Here is a 23,599-nt window from a genome sequence, read left to right as displayed (position 1 = left end):
CAGTGAGTTTGTGTTGGGGTTCAGGAGCACTGAGTGTGGGCATCTGCCACTTTTGTAGTGTGTAGTAGGAAAGCCTGCACTTTGTCTCAAGGGTATCTGCTGCATAAACCCTGAAAAACAGCCCTGGGGCGGAGGGTAGGGGGAGCATAGGCAGAGCCTTCCAGCGTTAGTGCATCCATCAAGACTGGGAGTTGGTAGAGGAGACCCATGGAGAGCTGTCTCCCGGCTGTCCTCCAAACAGACATTTTAAAAAGTTAAGCGAGAAAAGACAGGAAGTGTTGAATGTGGCGGCAAAGAGATTGTGTCTGGCCTCTGCCAGATCCCTGTTAGTGGCAGTATGGGAGCAGAAGCCAGACTGAGCCGCGTGAAGAGTAAATTATTGGTGAGGAAGCTGAGAAAGTCAACTCAAGGTGCTGATTTTCAAGGTGCTTGACTGCGAAGGCAGGGAAGACAGATCCGAAGGGGAAGCTGGAGGGGGCCGCTGAGCACATTTAACTGTGGAAGGAAAGAGCTGCTGGTTGGGAAGAGGTGCTTCCCCCCCCACTTAAATTTCATTTTTTATTATGTAATATTTGAGAGGGCTATATATGCAGACACGTATAATAAGCCTGAAGACGGTAAAATGACCACCAGTCAGCGTCAGACCCAGGCCATTCCTGATACTCAGGTGCCTGTCTGTGTTTCCCCTCCCCCGTCTTTCCTCCTCTTTCTGAGTAGCCACTGTCACTTGAATTTTATATTTATCATTCTCTTATTTTAAAATTACTTTAAAAATTTTACTGCCTCTCTGTGTATCTCTAATAAGTGTTCAGTTTTGTTTGTTTCTGATCTTTATGGAAGTGGTATATGCTTATGTTGTCTTACGCGCCTTTGTTTATAAGATCCTTATACTGTCTGGTAGCTGCGCTTACTCATTTTCACTAATTCATCCATGATTTACATACAATTCAGTATGTTACTGTATATAATTTATTCATCAATAATTTTGTTAAAAGGTACAGAGTTTTCTTTTTTTTTTTTTTTTTAACAATGATCAGTGATTTTTAAAAATGCTGTCAGGGCACTTGTATACCTTTCTCCAGGTATTCATTTGTAAGAGTTTTGTTAAGAGTGTGTGTTGGTCAGGATTCTCCAGAGAAACAGAACCAATGGCGGTCAGGGAGAGGTAGACAGATCAATAGATAGAGAAAGGAAGGCAGGAAGGCAGGAAGGAGATTTATTACAGGGATTGGCTCATGTGGTCGTGGAGGCTGAGAAGCCCCACAGTCTGCCATCCGCAAGCTGGAGATCCAGGAAAGCTGGTGGTGTCCTTCACTCTGAGTCCAAAGGCCTGAGAACGAGGAGTACTGATGTCTGAGGGCAGGAGGTGGGTGTCTTCAGCAGAAGCCGGGAGAGTGAATCAGCCCTTCCTTTTTTGTTCTGTTCAGACCCTCCATGGAATGGCCGACACCCACTCTCACTGGTGAGGGAATTGTCTTCATTCAGTCTGCAGATTCAAATGCTCATCTCTTCTAGAGACACCCTCACAAAACACCCAGAAATAGTGTTTTACCAGCTGTTATCTTTTAGCCCAGTCAAGTTGACACATAAAATTAATTATCAGAGTGCTTATCTATGAAATAGAATTGCTGGGTTGTAAGTAATTCAGATGCTTACATTTGTAAGATACACAGTTTCCCAAGTAACTGCTCCAGTTTCTATCTCCACAAGTAGGGTCTGAGTTCCTGTTACCAATATTCTTGCCCACATTTAGCATTGGGTAGGCAGTTTGAACTTGTTTGGAGGTGGGAAGGAGTAAGGGAGAGAAATGGTGGTGCCCATGAGGTTCCACTAGGGCAGGGGAGCTAGGATCTCTTGAGAAGAGTCATCCTGTTGAGACAGGATTCTCAGGCAAGGCTGTGTAGGTGTAAAGTAAGGTGGGTGGGGAGTGTGGAAGTTGAGAAAATTGCTGCCAGAAATCTTTCTTATAAAATTTGTTTTGAGAGGGAGAGTGGATCTCACAAGACTGGGAAGGAACTGGGGAGTGGCTAAGGTTCCAAATGGTCTCCTTGAGAAATGGGAACAGTGAGCTGTCGGGGTGTCTGGGTCGCGGCTAGCCTGAGGTCTCTGTTGAAGATGGAGACATTGCTGTGCAGTGGCCCTGACCTGCCCATCACCCAGCACCTCCCCCTCAGCAGCATCCCTGCATCCCCGGCATGTGCTTGTGCTTGTAGGACGAGGAGAGCAAGGCAAGGCTGGTTGGGAAGGAGCAGCGTGGTTGCATAGGCTCCACAGAAGCCCCGCCTCCGGGTACCTGCTGGGCTCACCCCTCCCACAGGCACGCCTGGTCCCGTCCACCTGACATGTTGCACACACCAACCCCAGCCACAGCCACTTTGTCCTGCTCCTCCAGCTCTGGGTGTCTACTCGGGCCTGGCACAGAATAGGCACCCACGGATGGTTTTTGGATGAAGGAATGAGTCGACCTTCAGTTTATATCCAAAGATAATGTTTTAGGACCTCAAAACATTTACAAGTACTCATCCTACACAGTAGAGTTTACAGCTTGGGAGGCTGTGGATGTATTTTCATGGAATTCTCTGACAGTTAAAACAATTTTTGTTTGTATTCTAATAATGGGGGAGGGCACGTTCACATCATTGGAGGGCCTGCCGTGTATCAGAGGGCTTTTGCTCCTGCCTTCTGTGACCTGGTGAGCCTGGGTACACTGTCTGTCAAGGCTACTGAGAAAGGAACATAGGTTATCTTACTACGTAGGTTCTTCACTGAGGCCAAGCAAAGACCCACTGAAAGGTGTGGCCTCCTCTGTGCAGGAGAAATTGGGACAGGCAGAGAGGTGGGATGGTCGAGCTGATTTGTAGAGAGACCTACATGAATAACAGGCCTGACTCAAAAGAGCCTGTTGAATAGGAATTTGGTTTCAGTTAATCATTCATCTCTCTCTTTACAATAATGTTAATTTGAGTAATGATTTTTAGGTTTTTAAATTTTTAAGTTGTAGACCAGCTTGGGTTTTTAGAATTACACAAAGGCTTAAAAAGTATAAGGTATATTGCATTTCACACTTGTGTATGTTTAAGTAATGAAAATAATTTAAGTGTGGTGTGGGGGTGTGGGAGATGATACTTGGGAGAATTACTGTTTTCTGTGAAGGGGGCTGTGGAGCCACTCAGGCATCCTGCCACGAGGAAGACTACTTGGCAAATTAATATTCTATTTTTCTGTTTTCCAGGTTGATCATTTTAAAGGCTTTCTGTTGATTCTGGACATGAGCAATTGTGTCTTGGTTCTTAAATATATCATTGAAATAGAAGTCTTTCATTTTACACTAAGGAACTGGGTTCTCCTAACGGTTATCTGCCCTCAGGTCTTATCAAGGCGTATAGTCTCAATTTAAACCAGTCATTTAAGAGTTTGCTAATATTTGTATCTTGAACGTTTGCCCTGTTGGGTCTTGGTTCCTAATACAAACATATATAATGAGTATCATGACAGTGGTTGCTGATCCAGTTTGTCACTGCTGCTCAGAACTGTCAGATTGGGAAGACAGAGCTTGAATCAGCCCCACGGAAAGAATCTAAACGGTTGTCTTTGGCTTTTCTTGCTTAATAATAATGCTTTTGAGATTCATCTGTGTTGTTGCATGTATCTGTGTAGTTAATTCTTTTTTATTTCGGAGGAGTATTCCTTTGTGTGGATGAAGCACAATTTGTTTATCCATATTCACCAATAGAGGGACGTTTGTGGTTTTTGGTTTTGGCTATTAACAGTAAAGCTACTAGTAACATTTCAGGAGCGCCTGGGTGGTTCAGTCAGTTAAACATCTGACTCTTGATTTCAGCTCAGGTCTTGATCCTCAGGGTCCTGAGTTTAAGCCCTGCATAGGGCTCCTCGCTGGGTGTGGAGCCTACTTAAAAAAACAAAACAAAACAAAAAACAGTAAAACTACTAATAACATTTGAGTACAAGCCTTTTGGGGACATCGTTCATTTGTCTGATAAATACCTAGGAGTAGAATTTCTAGGTCATGGGGTGAGTGTATAATTAACACTTTAAGGGACTGTCTTGGAATTTTTCAAAGTGCTTATACTATTTCCCCTCCGTGTATGAGAGTTCGTGTTAATCTGTATCCTTTACCAAGGCTGGATATATTGACAGTCCTTAACTGTAGCCATTCTAGTGGCCTGTACTGCTGTCTCATGGTTTTGACTGGCATTATCTAGATGACTTGCTGAACATCTTTTCATGCGCTTATTTTCCATCTGTATCACTTTGGGGACATGACTGTTCAAATCTTTTGCCTATTTTTATTAGGTTGTTTGTCTTACTATTATTGAATTGTGAGAGATCTCTATAGTATATTCTGGATACAAACCTTTTATCAGATATGTTTTTCAAATATTTTCTCCTGGTGTGTGGCTTGCCTTCTCATTACAGGACACTATTCTTTGAAGAGCAAAAATTTTAAATTTGATTAAGTCCAGTTTATCAATTTTTAAATGATTTGGGCTTCTTGTGTTCTGTGTAAGTAATCTTCGCTACTCAAGGTTGTAAGATTTTTTGCTCTGTGTTTTTTTCCTAGATGTCTTATGTTTTGAGCTCATATAGTTGCTCTGTGATCCATTTTGAGTGAAGTTTTGTATCTTTTATAAAGTAAGGTTGAAGTTCATCCTTTTTGCATGTGGCTATCCACTTGTTTCAGAACTGCTGAAAATACTATTTTTCCTTGTTCAATTACCTTGGCATCTTTGTAAACAAGTATTTTTTATGTGTGGGTCTACTTCTGGATTCTGTCTTCCACTTTACGTATAGACTCATCCTTTTGCTAGTACCTTACAGTCTTGATTCCTGACGCTTTTTATAGTAAGTCATGAAACTAGGTAGAATTTCTCCAGTTCATTTTTCAACAGTGCTTTGACTATTCTAGTTCCTTTGCATTCCCATAGAAGGTTTAGAATTGTCTCCCAGTTTCTACAGAAAAGCCTGCTGAGATTTTAACTGACATTGTATTGAGTCTATAGACCATTTTGGCGAGAAATGGTATCTTTTTTTTTTTTTTAAGATTTATTTATTAGAGAGAGAGAATGTGAGCCATCAGGAGCGGGGGGGGGGGGGCAAGAGGCAGAGGGAGATAAGCAGACTCCCCACTGAGCAGGGAGCTCGGTGCAGGATTCAATCCTAGGACCCGAAGATTGTGCTTAAGCTGAAATCAAGAGTCAGTTGCTCAACCGACTGAGCCACCCAGGCGCCCCGAAAAATGACATCTTAATAATATTGAGTCTTTCAGTTTATTGATGTTTTATTGATGTAGTATGACTCTTCTTTGATTCAGGTCTTTTAAATTTATTCTTACAATAGTTTTGTAGTCTTTAACGTACAGACTTTGTACATAGTGTGTTGAAAACTTTCCAAGGTATTTTGTATTTTCATTTAAAATAAAATGGTACTTCTAAGAAAATTTAATATCTAACTGTTGATTGCTAACATAGAGAGATACAGAGTTGTTTTTTTTTAATTGACTTTGTATCCTATGAAAGCTCATTCATTTATTCTATTGGTTATTTGGTAGATTCCTCAAGATTTTCTACATAGATGATCACATCATCTACAAATAATATATTTTTTCCTTTCCAATCTGTATGTCTTTTTTTTTTTTTTCCTTACTCTGTTGGCTAGGACCTCCAGTATGATGTTGAATAGGAGTGGTCTGAGCGCACATCCTTCCCTGTTTCCAGTCTTAGGGGGAAAGCACTTAGTGTTTCACTATTAAGTATGATGTTAGCTGTAGGATTTTGTATATCAGGTGGGAAAAGTCTACTTCTGTTTTTAGTTTGCTGGGGGTTGTCATGAATGGATAGTTAATCTTGTCAAATTCATTTTCTACATCTATTGAAATGACAGGGTTTTTCTTTTTTAGTTTGTTAACAAAATTAATTATGGTGATTTTTGAAATGTTGAATGAACCTTGCATTCCTGTGATAATCCACACTTGATCATGATGTGTTATGCTTTCCATAGGTTGCTCTATTGGCTTTGCTGGTGTTTTGTTAAGGACTGTTGCATCTGTATTCACAAAGGATAATAGTCTGTAAGTTTCTTGTCTCACAATACCTTTGTGTGGTTTTGGTATCAGAGTAATACCTTGTAGAATGAACTAGGAAGTATTCTCTCTTCTTTAGTTTTCTGGAAAAGTTTGTGTAGAGGTGATATTATTTCTACCTTAAATGTTTGATAGAATTCACCAGTGAAGCTATCTTGACCTGGAGTTGCCTTGTTAGGATGGTTTTGAACTATGAGTTCATTTATTTGATAAAGGTTATTTATCTCTTCCAGTGTGTTTTACTAATTTTTGTCTTTAAAGAAATTTGTGTAGTCATTTTGCAGTTTATGTAAGTCATGTCATCATGCTGTAATACCTGCATACGGTTATACAGTACTGAGTGTCAGTTACAGCTCAGCAAAACTGGGGAAAAAGAAATTTGCCCGTTTTATATCAAATGTATTGGCACGAAGTTGCTCAGAATATTCTCCTACCTGTCTTTTTAATTTCCATGGCATCTGTAGTGATTTGCCCTTGCCACTTTATTCCTGTAGTTGTTTGAGTTTTGTCTGTATTTTTCCCCAATAGCCTGGCTATAGGTTTATCATTTTTATTAAGCTAAGAACCACATTTTGGTTGAATTGATTTTCCATTTTTCTGTTTCATTAATTTCTGCTCTTAGGTTTATTATTTCTGTCTTTCAACTTCATACTTAATTTGTTTAATTTCATAAAATCCTATTTAAGCATTTCTTTAGCTGCATCCTACAAATTTTGGCATGCTGTATTTTTCGTTCAGTTAAAAGTATTTTATAATAACCCTTATTGTGATTTCTTCTTTGACCCAGGGATTATTTAGAATTGTGTTTTTTAATTTCCAAATACTTTGTGGTGTATTTTCCAGGTATCTTTTTCTTTTCTTTTTCTTTTCCTTTCTCTTTATTTATTTGAGAGAGAGAGAGCATGAGCAAGGGGGAGAGGGAGAACCAGGCTCCCCACTGTGCAGGGAGCCCGACATGAGGCTTGATCCCAGGACCTTGGGACCATGACCTGAGCCGAAGGCAGACACTTTAACTGACTGAGCCACCCAGGCGCCCCCCAGATATCTTTTTCTAATTAAAGTATAATTGACACAACATTATATGTAAGTTTAGTATAACATAATGATTAAATATTTGTATATATTACAAAATAATGTCCACAGTAATTCTACATCTGTCGCACCATACAGTTACCAAAAAAAAAGGTTTTTTCCTTGTGATGAAGACTTTTAAGATCTATTCTTTGCAACTTTCAAATTTGCAATACAGTATTAACCAAAGTCACCATGCTGTACATTATATTGCCATGACTGACTTATTTTATAACTGGAAGTTTGTACCTTTTGACCCCCTTTTTGTTATTGTTAGCTTAATTCTGTTGTAATCAGAGAAACATACTTAATATATGATTTAATTTTTAGAAATGTGTTGATTTGTTTTGTGGCCAGTTTTGGTTAATGTTTTGTGTGCGTTGGAAAGAATTTGTATTCTCTTGTTAGGAAGAGTGTGCTATGAATGTTAGTTACTTCACATTGGTTGATGGTGGTGTTTACATCTTTTGCATCCTTTCTGATGTTTTTGTCTAGTTCAGTTACTGAAAGCACTGTTAAAATTCGAAATGTAACTATGGGTTTGTGTATTTCTCCTTTTACTTCCTGCTTCATGTATTTTGAGCTGTTATTAGAGTGCTTGCATACTTACCACTGTTACTGCTTCTTGTTAGATTGGTCATATTGTCATTATTGTTTATTTGTACCGTCATCATCTGCTTCACTGCTGCTAACATTCCTTGTTTTAAAGCCAACTTTCTCCGATACTTAGAGCTACCCAGCCTTTTTAAGTTAGTATTTGCATGCAATGTGTCTCCCAACCTTTATTTTTAACCTATCTGTGTCTTTATAATCCACTCTAGAAAGCATGGTACCTTTTGCTTCTTAATCCAACCTGACCATCTCTTCTAACAATTGGAAAATTTTAACTATTTCCATTTAATGTAATTATTGATATGTTTGGATGTAAATTTACCATCTTGCTTTTTTTTTCTTCCTTTTTTCCCCCATCTGTTGTTTGCTACTCTTTCCTTGTGTTTCCTTCTTTTCTTTTGGATTAATTGAATTTTTTCTTTTTCTTTCTTTCTTTCTCTCATATTAACTGAATTTTTTCTCTTTCTGTCTTTCCTCCCTCCCTCCCTCCCTGCTCAACATGGAGCCCAACACGGGGCTTGAACTCATGACCCTGAGATCAGGACCTGAGCTGAGATCAAGAGTCAGTTAATGACTGAGCCACCCAGGCGCCCCTTGAATATTTTTTACTCTATTTTACCTTCTCTTGGCTTATTACCTATATCACATTGTTTCATTATTTTTAGTGGTTCTAGAATCAAATATATATCTTCAACTTTTCAACTTCTACTTTCAAAGAATATTATATACTTATTATGCAGTATTAAGAGCCTTAAAATAGGGGCACCTGGGTGGCTCATTGTTGGTTAAGCATCTGTGTTCGGCTCAGGTCATGGTCCCAGGGTCCTGGGATCGAGCCCCGCATCGGGCTCCCTGCTCAGCGGGGAGCCTTCTTCTCCGTCTCCCTCTTTCTGCTGTTCCCCCTGCTTGTGCTCTCTCTCTCTCAAATAAATAAATAAAATCTTAAAAAAAGGGAGCCTTAAAATATTGTACTCTGAGTTCCACCAGTTGTGTAGTTGGCTATTATCCTCTTAAAAGACTTTTAAAACGAGAAGAGTCCTGGGGCACCTGGGTGGCTCAGTCATTAAGCGTCTGCCTTCGGCTCAGGTCACGGTCCCAGGGTCCTGGGATTGAGCCCCGCATCGGGCTCCCTGCTCCGCGGGAAGCCTGCCTCTCCCTCGCCCACTCCCCCTGCTTGTGTTCCTGCTCTTGCTGTGTCTCTCTCTGTCAAATAAATAAATAAAATTTTTAATTAAAAATTTTTTTAAATGCGAAGAGTCGGTCCCCCCCCCCCCCCCCCCCCCGTTATTGGGTTGGTGCTCTTCACTTCTGCATGTAGCTCCGTTCATCTGTGGCTGTTCTTCTGCCTCAGGGGCTGCCTTTAACATTTTTTTGTAGTGTAGGGGAACTTCTGTTTGTCTGAAGGCTTGTCTTTTGCTTTCATTTTAAAAAGTTATTTCTGTTCAGAATTCTAGGTTGCTGGTCATTTCTTCGCTGGCTACCCGAGTTTCTGGTGGAAGCATGTTGTCATCCTTGTCTTTGCTCCCCTGTGCAGAAGGGATGTTTTCCTCTGCCTGCTTCTCACATTTGTACTTCATCTTTGATTTTCAGCCCTTTTACTGATGTGCCTTGGTATGGTTTGCTTTCTGTTTATTGTGCTTTGGTTTAGATGAGTTTTTAAGATACTCCAGTTTACAGTCTCATCAAATATGGGAAATTTTCAACAATTTCTTTATATAACCTTTTTTCTGGGACACCATTACCCGCATGCTAGACATCTTGACTTTTGTTTTAGAAATGTTTTGTTTATTTTTTTTTCAGTCTTGTTTTTTGCTGTGCCTCATTTTGGATTTTTTATTGCCTCAGATTTATTGATACTCTGCCTTAAGGTATATTTTTCCTCTCCAGAAGTTCCATTCACTAATCTTTTACATCTTCACTTTCCTCGTCGTGTTTATGTTTTCCTCTACTTTCCGACACATACGGAGTTTATAATCACCAGTTCCAGATTCTTGTCCATTGGTTGCATCATTTTTGTTGTTTTGGGATCTGTTTCTTTTTTTTTTTTTTTAAGATTTATTTATTTGAGAGAGAGAGAGAGAGAGCACATGAGAGGGGAGAGGGTCAGAGGGAGAAGCAGGCTCCCCGCCGAGCAGAGAGCATTGGGACTCGATCCCGAGACTCTGGGATCATAACCTGAGCCGAAGGCAGTTGCTTAACCCACTGAGCCACCCAGGCGCCCATTGGGGTCTGTTTCTATTGATTGATTTCCCTCATGGTTCTGTGTTCTATTTTTCTTCTTGGTTTTGTTACTGGATGCTGGGCTTGGCGTATTTTACGTTGTTGAGTGTTAGATCTTGTATTCTTTTCACCTGTGTCGGACTTGGACAGAACATAATAACTGCAATTAAATTTGTATAAGATGAGTACTAGAAGGTGACACATTTAAGGATTTACGATATAGGCCTCATGCGTGATTTTAAAAGGCCTCATTTCATCCCTTGTCACCAGGAAATGTTACTTTCCAGGCTCTTGGTTGCTGTTCTGAGTCTGTGCTGTGTGTCAGGCAGCATCCTTGGTGCTAATGTACAGCGGTGAGCGGGACGTACGGGTCCTGCTCTTGGGGAACCGGGCTTCTGGTGATGAAGACAGGTAAACAACGAAACAAAAACCAAACGAGAAAGCAAGGGAAATACCGGGGTCTCCAATAGCAGTTTGTGATGTAAGCGATTAACAGGGGTGATTGCTCGGGGGGTGGGCCCCCCCACCAGTAATTTGAACCGGGGCACTTTTGCATGGAGAACCGACTGCTCACTAGTAACAGATCAACTACGCAGATTTGGGAAGGGAACGCCAGAGGGTCCAGCGTGGTGCAGCTAGGGAGCAGCCGCTCTCAGGCAGAGGCAGCTTGGAGAGAGGACTCTGGGCAGGACAGCCCTGGGAGAGGCTCTCCGGGTAGCAGGGCAGCTGCTGAGAAGCCGCAGGCCAGGTCTGACAGGCTGTCACGGGAGTGGGCAGCCCAGTCCCCCTCCAGCCTCTCAGCCCTGGGGCCTCGCAAGCCTCCGCAGTGACCCTCCAGCGCCCCCTGCTGGCAGGGCACCCACACAGCGCCACTGACCGAGGAGCGGTGTTCGCCGGGTGCTGCCCTCACACACAGCAGGGCAGAGAAGGGGCTTTGGAGCAGAGAGGCAGAAGCCCATACCTGGCAGCCCCTGCTGAGGCGTGACTGATAGAACTCTTATCAGTCTGTCAGACCATTCACAGATTGAGTGGATTAGCGCTCTAGGCAAAGACTCAAGTGCAGTGAAAGAAAAAGGAAAAATGTGTCCTGGGAAACCATGAAGACTGGTAAGAAATGTAGAGTCTGTTTCTAAGTGGAATGGAAGGTTCTGTGCAGGGGAGCGACGGGGTCTCTTTCGCTTTAACCACCACTCTGGCTGCTACTTGCAGAAGGGCCGTGAGTGTGGGTGGCAGCGGGCCGCAGAGAGCCGCCACAGTCGGCAGGCAGCGGTGACAGTGGCTTGGACCGGTTGGGAGCAGTGGAGGGAGAAGCAGGAGCAGATGGTGCATCGGCTGAGGACTGGAGTCGCACGGGCAGCCTTGCTGTCGGATTTGAGCGGGATGGAGGAGAGAGGAAACCTCCTCTGTGCAGTGCACTGACCTGCTGCTCTTGGGGGACAGCCTGTTTCTGCCAGCACTGTCGTCAGACCTGTTGAGCCTTTCTAGTCCCCGTGGGTATTAGAATCGTCTCATTTGCAGGTTCTCCCGTCCAATCTGCCGAGAACCCTAGAGTCTCCCCTCGGTGTCCACAAGGGCCCTCAGGGATCACCAATGGCATGTCTGGGGGTGGAAGGCAGTGGTGCCTGTCCTGCTTCCTTGGCCTTCCCTGCTCTGCCCAGGGGGAGAAGGGGCTCTGGGCAAGAGGAGTTGTGGGGGGGGGGTCTCCATTCTTTACAGGCTGTCTGTGGTTCTCTTTGGTGACCAGGGCCCGGGGTCCTTACAGGTGTCCCACTGGTGAGTGGCTCTTGCTTGTAAGAGGCCCTTTTTTAGGGTTTCCTAGACTTCGGTCCGGACTCCTCACTGTCTGCTGTGGACTCTCTGTGACTCCCCCACCCGCACCCCTGCTCTGCCGCCTGGGTTAATTCTGGGACCCACTCACCTAGCAGGAACTCTTTTGGGTGGGGTTCTTTGATGACGCAAGCCCCCGCCCTTGGAGCTGACTGGGACCCCGCCTACCACGTGATGGAGGCTGGCTCTCTGCTGCTCCCTCCCGTGTCCGCGTGCCCGAACTCCAAGGGGCACACGACAGGCCCAGTTTCCCTGTGCTTCATCCAGTAGCAAGCTGGGGTGGTGCCACAAGTGTCTGACCACCCTGAGCAAGCACCCAGCAGACACCACAGCCTCCAAGGGCTTGTCTCCGTTCTCTTCGCCTGTGTGCGCTCCCTTCACGGCCCCCTCCTGTGGCTCTGCCCTTCTCCTTAGGCTGGTGAGGTGAAGGCTGTGGGGCTGGCTGCCCTGTTAGTGCCCTTTCTTCACCGTGGGGATCATCCACTCTAGGACTGGAGCCCACCTGTCCATATTGTAATAGAATCCCTCTCAAGTCCTGTCACTGAGGGACAAGGCGCCAGCTGGGTGAGTGTGGGGTCATGTCCCAAGACAGGAGAAACTGAGGCTGGAGGGGGGTTGGGTGGAGGGCAAAGGTTGTATTTATGTTCCCTGTAATGGCTGTTGGTGGAACCTTCTAGGGGCTGTTGGGTTCCAGACATGACGGTTGGAGCCTGCTTCATCCCGCCGTCTTTGCCCAGAACGTTCTCTTTCTCCAGCCTCAGCACAGCTGTGGGGTTCCACGGGACCCAGAGGCCTCTGCTCCCTCCCCACCACTTCCCGCTGGGCTTGCAGTGGCCGCTAGCTTTGCACCAAGCACCATCCCGGGCGAGTGTGGGGCATCACTTGGAAGAGGCGCCCACCGCGCTGGTCATTGCATGTGCTGATTAGGACGCTGAGAGTGGAGCTGCTCTTTTCTAAAGCATGAAAGAAATTTCTTGCCAGTCTTCATGAGATTATGGTAGAACCCTCCAAAGGTAATAAATAATCGGTTGCAAACAAAATTCTTGGGTGTCAGAGAGAAAGTTACCCAGATGATGTCATTGCAGAGCTTGTCAGTGTCTAAGTTTAAATTTGTTTCTAAAAGGCATTTTTCTGACACGTTAATAACAAATTTGTACCATGAACATTTGAACATAGTCTATTCTGTTCTCTTTTTAAAGCAGGGCCAAGACTTTCTTCTTCACTCCCCTCTTGGTGGGTCCCAGCCGGAGGCAGGCGGCGGGAGGCTAGCCCTCAGCGCGCAGACGCTGCCCTCGGCGGGGCTGGGTACTGCCCCCTCGGATGCCGCGTGCGCCTGTGAGGCCTGCAGCGAGCGCAGGTACCAGGGTGCGACCGTGGGACCGACCCCCGCGACGTAGCTGTAACGGGAAAGGGGCCATTTGCATAAAGACGGCAGGCATTTGAGCCATTCCTGAGGACAGACAGGAGCCTGGGTGTCAGGCAGAAGACCCGGATGGCTGAGACTCTCCTGCATCCCTGTCTGTGAGGGCTGACCAGGGCAAGCTAGTACTCGGAAAGAGGGAGGAGGCAGAGCGGAGTCATTAGGTGGAGGGAGAGCCGCCCTCCCCTGGGAGGCTGGGCAAGCTGGCAGTGCTGCTGCTGCAGGGCAGAGAGGAGGAGAGGCCAGGACTTGGGGGCTCTGAACCAGCTCTGCACTCCGCTCAAGATGGAAGCCAGTGCAGCCGAGTGGGGAGCAGGGGCTTCGTGGGGAGTGAGAGCTGCCTGATGGGCACCTTGAGATGGAGGGGAGCATCAGCGTTCTTGACATGGAACGCCAGGTGTGTGCACTCCTCTTGTGCGAGGAGGGGCTATAGTCCCCTGGGGATGGGGGTTTGGGGAACCAGCCAGCTGCGGGCACCTGAAGCCCGTGCTGGTCGTCAGGCCTCCCTGCGGCCACAGCAGATGGGAGCCAGCTCCAGGAGCTGAGCAAAGTGGAGGGTGCCGGTTGGAGTCCGTCCCCATCCCCTTAGGCTGTCTGGAGGGTAAAGGGTGACCCAGACTGTCCACTAACCCTGACCCCCTTGCTCTTGTGCCGTCTCACAGAGAGATTTCGGCAGAGACGGACCGGGAACCTCAGCAGCTGCAGAACTATTGGTCGGAAGTGCGCTACATGGTCCGCTGCATTTACCGCCAGGCGGGGACCCCGCTGGCCGACGACCAAGACCAGAGTCTCGTGCCCGACAAGGAGGGGGTGAAGGAGCTCGTGGATAGGTACACATTGCCCCCTGTGTCATGTCCCTCCCTCAGCTGCTGCCCAGGAAGCCTCCCCTCTGCTCGGGGTGGGCTTCTCTTTCAGGACCCAGTAAGCCCGGCTGCGCTTGCTCAGCCCCTCGTGCACTGCCAGTCTTGAGCAGACAGACTGCCAGAAGCAAGCCCTCTGGGTAAAGCTTCAAATTAAAACTCTGATGAAATGCTTAGTGCCTGTATAATAAAAAAATGAATCGACATGTTTCTGTCATTTCTTAGTGTTGAGACTGGCTGTAGCACTACTTTCTGAGTACTTACTGTGCCAGAGATGGTGCTGAGCACTTTCTCAAGCACTCTTGCATGTAATCAGCCCAAGGAGGACAGGCATTTATCCCACCTTTGAGGTAGAAGAAGCTTCCACGAGGTCAGGCAGTTTGAGAATGCGCCGGGGCGGGAGTGGAGAGCCCACTGTAGCCAGGCCTGTCCGAGTGGGCATTTCTCAGGTAGGAGTAGCTTACAACTCAGCGTCTGTTCTTCAGCAGACACCTTGTGCCCCGTGACAGTACTGAATTTGAGGTGGGCGTAGTTTTTATTCTTCCTTACAGTTTGTAGCATCTTTTTTCTCTTATTTGAAATGTTCCAAATAAAAGGGGTAAGTTTGAGCTAGACATTTCATGGATTGATTCTCCTTTTGGTTTTTCTCACATTTTGAATGGGGCTTTTATAGACTTATTTGCTGTACAATACAGTTTATTCTGGAGCTAGGAATAGTGCTTGGCCGTGGGTTCTGTTAACTAGTGGATGAATCCAGCCAGTGTGTTTAAGGCTTGACCTGTGAGCCCCTAGCATTGCAGGAGATGGCTCCGGGTGCTGTGTGCCTCTTCCAGAAGTTAGGTTTCCTTGTGATAGAACCTCCCGTTCAGGCACATGACTTCATAGACTACCAGTGCTTGGGATGTGGCTGGAGTTGAATAAGAGGCAGCTGAAGGAAAACACTTGGCAGGTACTAATACTGATGAGAGAGATTCTGGCAGAGGGTATAAAGCTGGTAATGGAATTCCTGAGGTTTGGGAAACGGCATTGCCCTTATAGTGAGATATACTGTTAGGAATGTGGGAATATCACACCCCCAGCTGGAGGTATGTCTGTATCAGATACGCTGTACTCGCCCTCACCCTTGTCTCTGAGAGCGCGGCTGCGTTTGTTGTTTATGTGCCGATACGCGTCAGGAGAGAGGTGTTTGTAACGCCCATTCTGGTCATCCTTTCCTCCCCTCTCTGGCCCTTGGCGTCCTGCATGGTCCTGCTCTGCGTGGCCCTCAGACCATTCTTCACTGCGTTCCAGCTCTGCTGGCTCCCGTCCTTCCTCTGCTGGTCACACTCGCTCCTGCTGCAGGGCCTTTGCATTCGCTCTTCTCTCTGTTTGCCGTGTTCTTCCTTTCCCAGGGTGGTTTTTTTCTGCCGTCCATTGTTCACATTACTTTACAGAGTCACCTTCTCCAAGAGGCCACCCTGGGTAAGACCCCAGGCACCTTCCTGCCATCGCTCTTACCCCCTTGCCTTCTTTTTCATTATACTCCTACCATTACCCAGAATTCCATCATCTGTGTGCATGTGCGTCGTGAGGGCAGAGAGTTTGTTTCCTTGGCTTCTTCACTGCTGCGGCTTTGCCACCTTCAGCGCACGTACACCGGTGTTTGTTGAATGTATGTATGGATGAGCCACCACAGTGTCTTCGGCATACTCCTGCCTCTTGGTCATACAGCCTTAGAAAAATCTACTCGCAGGAGGACCACATGACCATTTTGTTGAATTTCTAAGGTACAGAAATGGACAAAGAAATAAAATAAAATGGGTGCTTAATTCGCCATGCTAAGAGGCATCCAGTTTACTTTAAGTTTGGTTGTTCCTCTGTCATTTGAGTCTTCTATGGCATTCCTTTAACAGATGAAATACATTCTGTTTCACAGAACAGTTGTACTGGTAATTAAAATTGTGATTGCTACACTAAAAAACGACTATATCTTTCTGAAGTGTGCTGACCGCAGTGAGAATCCCATCAGTTTTTATTGTTTCTCTAGCTACATTTTGTGCAAGGCTTCCCATGCTCCATTGCTGGGTTTTTCTTGCCTCTTGTCTTTATAACTTAGGTGGTGCACTAATTTAAAACTGGAATAGATGGCCACATACATTCCTCTCTTTCGACCAAATGTGGTGCCCAGAGGGTAAAAGGATCCATTATGTAAAAGCCAGGAACTATAGCTTGGTATGTTTTACAACTTGTGTCTAATAAAGTGCTGGCCTCAAGTGCTTCCTCCTGGTGGTGGTTTGCAGACAGATAACTGTTGTCGCCCCCATGGTCCTGGGTTTCCGCCTGCAGGCTCCTCAGAAGTGCACAGTTAGAAGAAACGGCCACTTTAGTAGATTATCTCCAGATTAGGAAAGAAATTCATAAAAATGTTAACTGCTATTGTAGCCCAGTGGAAAGGCACATACTAATTTTTCCCTTCTCTTTTTTTGTGAGATAACTTAAAAAGAGACATTGATGCTACAGTTTCCTCTGATTATAAAAACAATAAAAGCCCATTTGGATTATATACTGAATTCCTAGAAAGAAGGACAGAACAGTCCACTCTAGAGTTCTCCACGCCAGGTATCACCTCTGCTGGGTTGGTTGCTTTTCACCTAACACACGGGCATTGAAAATTAATTGTCTTCAGTCTCCTGAGGGAAAGCGCATCCCTCCCAGGACAGCCGCTGAGGTACACTCTGCCACGTGCTGGGTGTGTGAGTTCCCAGCATTTTACCCAGCCCGTGTGGACTTCGGTGTTTAGCGGAGTGATTAACTCAGTGATTAACTGGGTCAGTCCATGTGAAACACAGTGCTAGTGCACAGTAAGTTTTGAGTAAATACTGGGGTTTTTTGTCAGCTGATGACTTTGTGGTTCTCGGTGCTCTCTGTGCCTGGGCCCCTCTGTGTCGAGTGGGGTGATGGCACCTCTCACAGGGCATTCAGAAGATGGTGGTTGTTGCCATCGCTGGGTGGGTGCCCGTGGAAAGGCTGCAGAACGTGGCTCACCGATAGCGGTTCCGTGGAGGGCCCTGTTTGGGCGGGTCACAGGTGAGTGGTGACTCTCTCTTCTCTGTGCAGGCTCTGTGAGAGGGACCCCTACCAGCTGTACCAGCGGTTGGAACAACAAGCCAGAGAGTATGTGCTGGAGATGAAAGTCCGACTCCTCCGGCAGCTGTCGGCTGCATCCAAAGTGAAAGCGCCGTCTGCCCTGCAGGGCCCTCCGCAGGCACACCAGTTCATCTCTCTCCTTCTCGAGGAGTATGGCGCCCTCTGCCAGGCAGCACGCACCATCAGCACCTTCCTTGGCACGCTGGTAAGGGAGAAGGCTGCCTTTCTCTGGTTCTGTTGGGGAGAACCAGGAGGACAGCTGTGGTCGGGTGGAGCTGTGCGGCTTGTGTGTTGATCTCGTGCGCCGCCACAGTCCCCTCCTTTGCGGTGTTCAGGCACTAAGGAGAGAACCTGATTCCTCTCCCCTTTCTCTTCTCTCTGGACTGCTGTGGGATGAAAGTGTTGCGTGGATTGATATCATGGAAATACAGTTTGGAGACCTTGAGGCCTAGGGAGCAAGAGATGGGGACCATATGAGGTGAGGACCTGTGTGTGCATTAATAGGGAGAAGAAAGAGAAATGGTTTCTGTCTTCAGCTGTTAACTCTGTTGTCAGTGTGCACACGCAGAGCATGACTCTGGTAGAGAGCACTTGCTTCCAGTCCTGTGGCTTTCAGTCATCGATTCCACAGTCCATCCCTGGGTTAAGGATGGGTTCACAGAGTCCGATAAGAACCCACCCCCACCCCCATCCCCGTCTGGTGGTCCTAACGAAGGAGAGAAGCAGGTGTGTTCTCAAGGATCTCTGACCACCTCACAAGGTAAGTTACCACGCGTGGGCAGAAGGAGGCATGTGGCAGAATCACAGCTACTGGAATCCAGCCAAGCTGGGCATCAGAAGCTTCAGTCAGCCCTATCAGCCAATGCAACTGCTGGTTGCAGGGAGACGATGCTACCCGAGGAACCAGTCATTCATGCTTTCCAGACTGTTAGAAAAGTACCACTTTGCTGTTAGTCTGTGGACTTGTTTGCCATTACCTAAATTGTGTTATTAAATGATACTCCACTGGGGTAGCTTCGGGTACTTTCTTACTGGTAAAACTACATTTTGAAACAAATATAGTACCAGTAGTTCCTAAGATTTTAAATGTAATGGTCTTAATGTGATTCTAAAGTTGATAGACCTTCTCGCCAGGAAAATTTACAGACACAATTTTGCAAGTAATTTCGGCCGGGGGGGGGGGGCGGGGGGGCGGGGGCGATGTTCATGGACTTCCTCAGGCATCCCTGCAGTAGACCTTGCCATGCCGGTAAGTGACTCCCGACAGCCTTGAGGAAAGCATGCATTGTGAGAAAAGGAGCCACGGAGTTGGGAGGGACAGCTCTCTCTGCTTCAAGATGAGATTGTGCGGTTGAATGCCCGCGCCCCGAGCAGGGCCAGGCGGGCCTCCGGTGCCTCACTCCTTCAGGCCACATCTCACGCGGCTCTCCCTCTTCCGCCTCGACTTACTGAAAGTACCTACTCTTCAGAAGTTCACACCCAGCGCCACCTCCTCTGGGACGGCACCCTTGGACCTTCCCAAGTCTGCCGGGAGAGGAGTCAGCCAAGGTGAAGAGCGGCTCCTGGCCGGCTGGATCTCGTGGGGAGCAGTGAAGAGCACGAGGGCTGTGCCCCAGGCGGCACTTCTGCCCAGGTCCTCCTCAGGCAGTTCGAGTGGAACACAGTTTTTGAAGCAAACAAATTGATTTTGACCCTGCTTATTGGAGCAAATTCCTAGCAATTGAAGTAGAAATATTTTCTCATGGTTTGGAAAAAACTCGTAAACACTAAGAACAAAATATAGTTGTTTCTTCAGTGATTTATGTCACTTGCATTATACACAGAGGTACTCAGTTTGGTTTCCAGTGGTACAGCAGACGAGACGCCCTGAACCCCTCCTCCCTTCTTGGGAAATTACTGGGTGACATAAACTGAATCTAGATAAAACCTTTTACAGCACATTGCTGAGGTGGCATGAAAGGCAAGAATCCTTAGGGGTGAAAAACAAACTGAAAGCTGGAATCCGGAGAAATTCGTGTGCTCCAAAGCCATTCACTCCAAGAACTTCTAATCCCGGGAGACAGGAGGTACAGCCTAAGTCCCACCCTGGGTGGCATCGGCACAGGGTGCTGGGCCCACAGATGGCCACCTCCTCAGTGTGAGGGTGAAGGAGAGGCCCTAGCCCTGGAGGGACAGCAAGGGCATGTGCCCGTTGTGATCTTGGGGTAGGCAGAGGCGAAGTACAGCCTCCCAGAAATTTTGTCATTATGGGCCAACTGCCACCTAGGTTTGTGGTCTCAACAAGTGCTATTGGTGGGACATGAAAAACTCCCAAGCCCGCAAGTTACTTTACAGTGCTCAAGACTGTCGGTCAGGCAGGCAGCACACAGATGGTGGGCTTGGCATCATCTTAGGTCACCACAGCACCCTGTCAGGTCACAAAAGCTAACCGTGATTTCTTACTTTTATACCCAATCTGTATAAAAATTTCCCAGTTACCTTAAAGATCTCTCTTTTATCATTGGAGTGTTCAAACCAAGATCCGACAAGGTTCACAAAGTTATAACAACATCCTTTCAGGCCCACCCAGTGATCTGTGTGGTACAAAGAATGAACAGAGCTAAGTTAAGATACAGTTAAAGACATTATCTCAAGGTAGTAGTTCTCAACATTTTTGGACTTGGGGGCCCTTTAAACTTAGAAACTGAGGACTCTGAAGGGTTTTTGTGTGTGTAGATTTTATCAATATTTGCTGTGTTGAAACTAAAAGAAATTTAAAACTATTAAATACTTTTAAAATGATCCCATTACATAACATAAATAGCACATATTTTTAAATAAACTATTTTTTTTAAGAATTTATTTATTTACTCATGAGAAACGGAGAGAGAGAGGGAGGGAGAGAGAGAGAGAGAAGCAGAGGGAGAAGCAGGCTCCCAAGGAGCAGGGAGCCCAATGCGGGACTCGATCCCAGGACCCTGGGATCATGACCTGAGCCGAAAGCAGACGCTTAACCATCTGAGCCACCCAGGCGCCCAAAAACTATTTATTTTTAAAGATTTTATTTATTTGAGAGAGAGAGAGTGCAAGAGAGCACAAGCAGGGGGAGAGGGAGAGGGAGAAGCAGCCTCCCCGCCGAGCAGGGAGCCCGATGCGGGGCTCGATCCCAGGACCCTGGGATCATGACCTGAGCTGAGGTCAGACGCTTAACGACTGAGCCACCCAGGCGCCCCAAAAAAGAACTACTTTCCAAAACATATTTAGTAACAAGAGGGGCATCTTGACATTTTTGCCAATCTCCTTAGTTTCTGGCTCAGTAGAGGACACGTAGATTCTCATAGCTACTTCTGCACTCAGGCTGTTGTCATAGGTTGCTTTGGCTGAAGTTACTGAAGAAAATTCTGCCTCACCCAGATACATATTTGGTAAAGGGAAGAATATCTCAATAGCCTTTTCAGCCATTCTTTGAGAGTACACCAGAGCCTGAGTGCTTCTTAACAGTTAGTTGCAGTGTAGAATCTGCAAGCATGTCGCTGAGCTGACCGCACTCTGTTCCATCAGAACCAGTGGCGTAGCCCACACATTGAATGGATCTGCCCACGTGTGGTTTTCTAGCATCGTATGTTGGTCATTTTGAGTATACTGGCTCACCGAGTAATTTAGTGCAGATCTTCCTGATGATATTCAGTATAAAAAATGACCTTTGTTACTGTCACCACTGATCCTCATCAGAACAGAGAAGCCTCAGGGCCACAGTGGCAGATTCAAGTTTTCCAAAATTCCCAAATTTTTGCTTAAAAGCTCAGATTTTATGATTGGCCACAAACCAGGTCCATTGTTTTCCTTAAAGCAGCAGATTGGCTTGCTGCACAAACCCTGCTAATTCTCTGCCTCCTCCTCCGGCTTCTCTGACTCTGCAGAACCCGTGGAGTACATTTAGACATAGAAGGTGTCTTTAAAAACATGACTTTCACGGGAAATGCACGTGTGGGTTTATTCTACATTGCCCTGGGGATCAAACAGGATGAGAGGGTCACATTTTTAAAATGTATTTTAAGTATTAAAATAGATTTGGGATTACACCTAGCTTGTGCTTCCCACCGTCTGGGAAATGTCCTGCCAGGGCTGCAGTAATCATGAAATCTGCGTTTCCATCCGTAAGGACAGAAGCATCTTGAATATCCTGGTTATTTCTCAAGGTGTGTTCTAGAACCTGATTGTAAACACCTCCTCTTTCTCCTTCCAGATCCCCAAAAACCTTTTTGTGGTTCAATGTAAGAAGTAAAACTAGTTTGGATAGAAAAGCCTAAGCTTGGGTCATTGGTGAGCTTGTTATCCGTGTCTGTAGCTCAGGCAGCACTGAGTCTCAGCCACGCTCACGCGCAGGCACCACCTCTCCTAGCAGCTGTGAGTGCACGTCCCCCCGCCCCTGTAAACCCCTGTCCCCATGGCCCTGAGCCCATCATTCAGCCTCTGTAGGCTGTTTCTGGCCTGTGAATGGGGCCTGGAGCACCCAGTTCAGGGTTGTCGAGGACGCTAATGGGATGACCATTGCGAGCACTAAGGACAGTGCCTGGCCTGCAGGAAGCACTTTGTTGCTAACACATGTTGTTTTCCCAAGTTGATTTTAGGCTGGGAAATGAGTTTGGGGTCTGCTGTTTCTCTTGCGTGCCTCATTTGGAAGTATGATTTCAGATTTCATTAAAAAAATGCTGAATATCTTCCTAAGTCAACCTTCACCCAGTTACCTGTAGTAACATGGCCCGCAAAAGCCAGAGCTATGTCCCACCCCCACAAGTAGGCAGGCAGGCAGGGACCACTCGCCCCAAAGGTTTATGGGGGAGCCCAGGCAAGCCCTCAGCTCTCCCGAGCCACTCCCCCAGAACCCTCCCTCAGCTGGTGGGGGGACTGGTCTGACTGCTGCTTTAGCTCCTGCATCTTGTTTGTTGCAGAGACAAATCATAAATGGGATCACTACCTACTCCGCTATCCCCTGGTGACTCCTGGAGAGCAGGGGCCTCCTGGCTTCAACTTTGTGTCCCTGTACCTGGCCCAGTGCCTGCACAGAGTGGTCTGTGCTGACGTCTGTGACACATGACGTGTTTGACATGTCGTCTGTGGCCACGTCCTTAGTACATTCTTCGGCAAGGTTCTCATTCCAGAAATCAGGTGGAGTTTAGTAGCTCCCTGGCTAGCTTTCCTGTATTGAGTAATGGCAATGAGAGGTGCTGAAGTGCACATCTGGGGGAGTGAGAGCAAGCTCTGGAAACGTGGGCAGAACTGAGGGTTTGAGGTTCTCTGCAGGTGTGACGGGTTCCTTTCGGGGCCTCTGTCTGTTTGCAGGGCGTGAGCAGAGGCCTGCAGGTGGAAGGGCTGGCATCCGTTTGTGCTGGAGTGGTGCCGCTGGTGTGCCTTCAGCTCTGTCTCCCTGGTTGTGCTCAGGAACAGGGAATGCTCTTTTTTTTTTTTAAAGATTTTATTTATTTATTTGACAGAGACAGCGAGAGAGGGAACACAAGCAGGGGGAGTGGGAGGGGGAGAAGCGGGCTTCCCGCTGAGCAGGGAGCCCGACGCGGGGCTCGATCCCAGGACCCTGGGACCATGACCTGAGCCGAAGGCAGACGCTTAACGACTGAGCCACCCAGGCGCCCCCAGGGAATGCTGATTTTAACTCGTTCTCTCAGCCCCCATGCCAGCCAGTTATCAGGCAAAACAGTGGAGTCTGTGTGTGTAGATTGTTTACTAACATCTGCAGGTGCGATCATGTGGATTCACTTGGGCTAAATTATAAAAGTAGTCGGGGCGCCTGGGTGGCTCAGTTGGTTAAGCGACTGCCTTCGGCTCAGGTCATGATCCTGGAGTCCCGGGATCGAGTCCCGCATCGGGCTCCTTGCTCGGCGGGGAGTCTGCTTCTCCCTCTGACCCTCCCCCCCTCTCATGCTCTCTCTCTCTCTCATTCTCTCTCTCAAATAAATAAGTAAAATCTTTAAAAAAATTAAATAAGTAAATAATAAATTATAAAAGTAGTCACCACGAGTAATCCATCTCATGGAGTATTGCTATCTAATGCTAAGCAGTTCCTCCAGTTGTCAGTGGTTTAAGGAAGGAACACGTACCCAAGGGTGTAAGGTGACTGAAGCACAGGGAGCCCTACAGCACCGCGCAGCTTCCGGGCGGACATGTGGAGTCCCACGTGCATATGCTTGTGGCAAGATCTGTGCTTAGGAAAGGTGCCCTCTCTATCCTGGTCACCTTGTATTGAGGGCAAATGGGTGTTTCTTTTGATGTCCCTCTCTTTGATGGCCAGGACAGTCCCAAATGTTTAAAAGCTATCTAAAGTAACTGATGAGTTTGTCTTTGTGTATTAGGGAGAGGGAAGACCTG

General features: G+C 46.7%; 1 protein-coding gene across 7 annotated transcripts in view; it reads left to right on the top strand.

Annotated features, from left to right (window-relative positions):
* FAM193A (family with sequence similarity 193 member A) overlaps window positions 1-23,599 on the top strand; it is a 160,315-nt gene that overhangs the window by 71,076 nt on the left and 65,640 nt on the right. For 5 of the 7 annotated variants that reach the window (XM_088021254.1, XM_028088175.2, XM_028088167.2 and 2 more), the window contains 3 exons: window positions 13,030-13,187; window positions 13,913-14,080; window positions 17,207-17,441. In XM_088021254.1, the coding sequence (XP_087877380.1) occupies window positions 13,030-13,187; window positions 13,913-14,080; window positions 17,207-17,441 (561 nt within the window). The remainder of the gene's footprint in view (window positions 1-13,029; window positions 13,188-13,912; window positions 14,081-17,206; window positions 17,442-23,599) is intronic. The other 2 variants (XM_028088200.2, XM_088021253.1) reach the window with 1 other exon arrangement.

The sequence above is a fragment of the Eumetopias jubatus genome, unplaced genomic scaffold (genome assembly GCF_037043125.1).
Source record: "Eumetopias jubatus isolate StellerSeaLion01/CBP00866 unplaced genomic scaffold, mEumJub1_p1.0 scaffold_2, whole genome shotgun sequence".
Lineage (NCBI taxonomy): Eukaryota > Metazoa > Chordata > Mammalia > Carnivora > Otariidae > Eumetopias > Eumetopias jubatus.
Note: the sequence above shows the minus strand (reverse complement) of the source record. Positions and strands in the feature narration are given on the sequence as shown.